Below are 3,515 nucleotides of genomic sequence, written 5' to 3' on the forward strand. Positions count from 1 at the left end.
ATGAGAGCAGAAAGCCTCAACTTTCTCCCGTGGAACGGATGGTAGTTTTGAACTGATAACCTTGAGGTTAGGAGTGCAACTCATAACCGCTACGCTACCAAGTGCCGTCGAGTCAGTTCCAACCCATAGTGACCCTGTACAGGGTTTCCTAGGAGCAGCGGGTGAGCTCAAACTGCTGACCTTACAGTTCATATAGCTTTGCAGTCTGGTGCATCAACCCACAGCGCCACACCTGGACTCCACCAGAGAACTATGGGCTCAGATAATTGAAATCTCTCTAGCTACACACGGGAGTTCACTTATCCCAGCAACAGCCACCTATGAATTTCAGCCCTATTCGGGATTTAAAAACAAACAAAAAGAAAACAGTGTTATCACTTTAAAAAGTCATCACCAGAAAACTGCTCATGTACTATATTACCATAAGTTAAGTTATATACGAAATAGGAGTCAATGAGACGAAAAGCTCTGAGACGGATTTGGTTTTCCTTCCATCTGCTCGAATAACAGAACATAATTCAATCTAAATACTCCTGAAAATAGTACACAAAAAAATACATATATATAAATATTCAAAACGAGGATCTAAGTTAGTGCTCCCCTGTGCTGCAGAGGTCACAACTCAAGTCAAGTCCCGGGGCTAGTGCCTCACATTAGTACCCGTATTTAAAACGACATGTCAGGTCACACTCGTGCGCGCATGCGTCTGCCCCTCCTACTCTAGCTGCCCTGAGAGGAGTGCGTAGTTGTCCCACTTCACCGGCGTCTCAGCCATCTATCACAGAATCCTAGGTGGGGGGACTGGGGAGGGAGAATGCTGATAATTGCACTTTGTTACCTTTGCCTTACTGAAATGAAAACATCACGAGAATAAGAAGAAAGCCCTCCCTAGGCTGTAATCTTTTAAAGCATCCATTTTCATGGCTAAAACTCTCTGGGCTATCTTAAATACTGACAGCATTTTGTATCGCTGTAAGACACATTTCCTCAAGTCTGACGTCCGTCCGAGGAGCTCACTCAGGTCTGCTACTCATTAAAGGACTTTCTGGAGACATTGAGGATAGAGTTTAGCGACAGCACATTCAAAATGCCGGCCAAGGTCCCAGAGCCGATCTGGGGTCTCGTACACTTTCGTCCACTGGTCTGTGATGTCATCGTATTGGTAAAGGGAATTTTTTCTGCTGGTTCTGAAGACATGCTCTTCAACGGTCACTTGAGTAGCTCGAACAAACAAATGGAGCTTATCTTGGAAAAGTACCAGTTTAAGGTATGGATTTATAGACTGATCACACGGAAAATCCTTCTTGCGAGTCCACTTATTTAGCTCAATATCATAAGCCTCAATAGTAAACACACGTTGGTGATTCCCACAGGTTCCAGCGATGTAGTAGATACAGTTCTGGTACACAGCTGCTAAGCCCTGGATTCTAGGCACAGTCATGGGGGTTAAAAAACCCCAGTAGTCTTTTTGAGGCTCATAGAAGAGGAAAAATTCTCCTAAAAGAAGAAAAGAAAACAAGAATGCATACATTTTCATGTTTGGTTTTCTGTTCTACGTTGTAATCCTAATCACTAAATACTAAACACCACCACTGCCCAAATATTTCACTTTATACATACTTATTTTATAATCTCTAGTACTATATTAAATCTGAGGTTACAAAATACCTTAGAACGTTTTCATTCCTTGGCAGTGTGTTACATAAGAGTAGCTAGTCCATTTGAATTGGGATATTCACAATGGGGAGGTGTAAGGAGTTATTCTGGCTTGATGACAGAAAACACTGAAGAGCTTGGCTCTATTTGTTCTATCCAATTATGTGTCACAGTAAACTTACGTTAAGCCAACTAAAAAAAAAAATTATTATGAATAATCAGTAAGACTAAAGGGGACAGACACACAGACGCATACAAAGGGACTTCAAAGGTTCATGGAAAAATTCCATTATCTTTCATTTCATTTTTCCACGAACCTTTTAAAGTCTCCTTTGTATAAACCTTCATCATAAGTAAGGCACTTAAATTTTGATGCTAAGTGTTTAATGAGAAGCTAGCACATGGAGTTTATAGATTTGTGACTCTGAATCATATTCATGCTATTTTAATGCTGCAGTAATGCAAAGACAGACCAAAAAACAAGCCAGTGAGCACACACATGGTGTATGGGTTTGACTTTTAATTTCTATTCTATTTTGACAGCGAAAGGGTGTGTCAAGTCAGAATGCCAACAGGAAATTGACTGAAAGAATTCATCTAGTAAAGATTTACAGAACTGTCTAATTATAACATTTAGTTAAATTCCTTGTTATAACGATCTGAACCCTTTAGGAACAGACAATAAACATAAGCTCCCGAATGCTGTTCAGTTTATTTATGTAAATAAGCTTCGATTAAGACAAGACATCCTGCTTTTCAATTGAGCTTTCCTTTAAAACTGATTTACAAATACAACTGCCTACCTAATAAAAACAGGAATCCTGGTGTGGCTCTTCAGGATAAGCACTGGATTGTAATCACAAAGGAGAAATTCTAACCCACCAGCCCCTACTCAGAAACCCTATTAATCGCTATTGATTGGACTCAACTTGATGGCACATAACAAAAACAGTGATGCTTTCCCTTCAATTTTACTTTAAAAGTGGTGTTTTCACACCACTTTCCCTTGCTGAAATTTGTAACAGGATGCTTGATAAAGAAGACAGGAATAAAAACTTCCGAAAGTGGATGGTACAAATGGTTAAGAGCTCAACTGCTAATCAAAAGGTTGCAAATTCAAGTCCACACACAGGCCCTTTGAAATAAACGTCTCGGGATCCACTTCTGCAAAAGCAGCCGGTGACAAGCCCACAGAACACAGTTCTCCCCTGACACCTAAGGGGTTTCACCCTAAGCTGAAATCAACTCAACAGCAGAGAGGTGGGGTTTCAAACGTACTCTCCTCTCTATGCAGTTCTTAAAAAGGGAAGACAGTCATACAGAAAGTTGATTTTTTAAATAGAAATTCCTTTTAGCATTTGGATTACTATGCAACCTCTACCTCTCCATTGGGAATTTTATAATTCTACCTCTGTCTACCAACAGCACATAGAGGACAGGTTACAAATCCACTCTAACATTCCGTTTTCTGGCCAGACCACCTGACTCACGTCATGCCTGTATTTCTGAGTGGAGGAGAGCCTGCAGCCTGTAGGTAAGTAGGTACTGCTCCTTCAGGAGGATGACATTTATACTGAACTGAAAACAAGTGGGCTCAGGCATTTCTAGGTTAAGTCAGAGGATTAAAGATCATAAATTTTTAAAATAGGATACAAGCTAACAAATCACCCACAACTTCAAGCAAATTGACCCCTTTCCTTGTTTTATTAAAATAGTACTAAGGAGCTCTGTTGGCGTAGTCGTTACGAATCGGGCTGCGAATCGCAAGGTCAGCAGTTCGAAACTACCAGCTGTTCCTCGGGAGAAAGATGAGGCTTTCTGCTCCCGTAAAGATTTACAGCCTCGGAAACCCTGTACAG

General features: G+C 40.7%; 1 protein-coding gene across 1 annotated transcript in view; it reads right to left on the bottom strand.

Moving 5' to 3' along the window:
* Nucleotides 1–1,033: 1,033 nt before the first annotated feature.
* The window catches only part of KBTBD8 (kelch repeat and BTB (POZ) domain containing 8), a 10,035-nt gene continuing 7,553 nt past the window's right edge, over nt 1,034–3,515 (bottom strand). Inside the window, exon 4 of the mRNA XM_006865640.1 lies at nt 1,034–1,497. Within this exon, the coding sequence (XP_006865702.1) occupies nt 1,034–1,497 (464 nt within the window). The remainder of the gene's footprint in view (nt 1,498–3,515) is intronic.

Source organism: Chrysochloris asiatica, unplaced genomic scaffold, assembly GCF_000296735.1.
Source record: "Chrysochloris asiatica unplaced genomic scaffold, ChrAsi1.0 scaffold00080, whole genome shotgun sequence".
Classification (NCBI taxonomy): Eukaryota; Metazoa; Chordata; class Mammalia; order Afrosoricida; family Chrysochloridae; genus Chrysochloris; species Chrysochloris asiatica.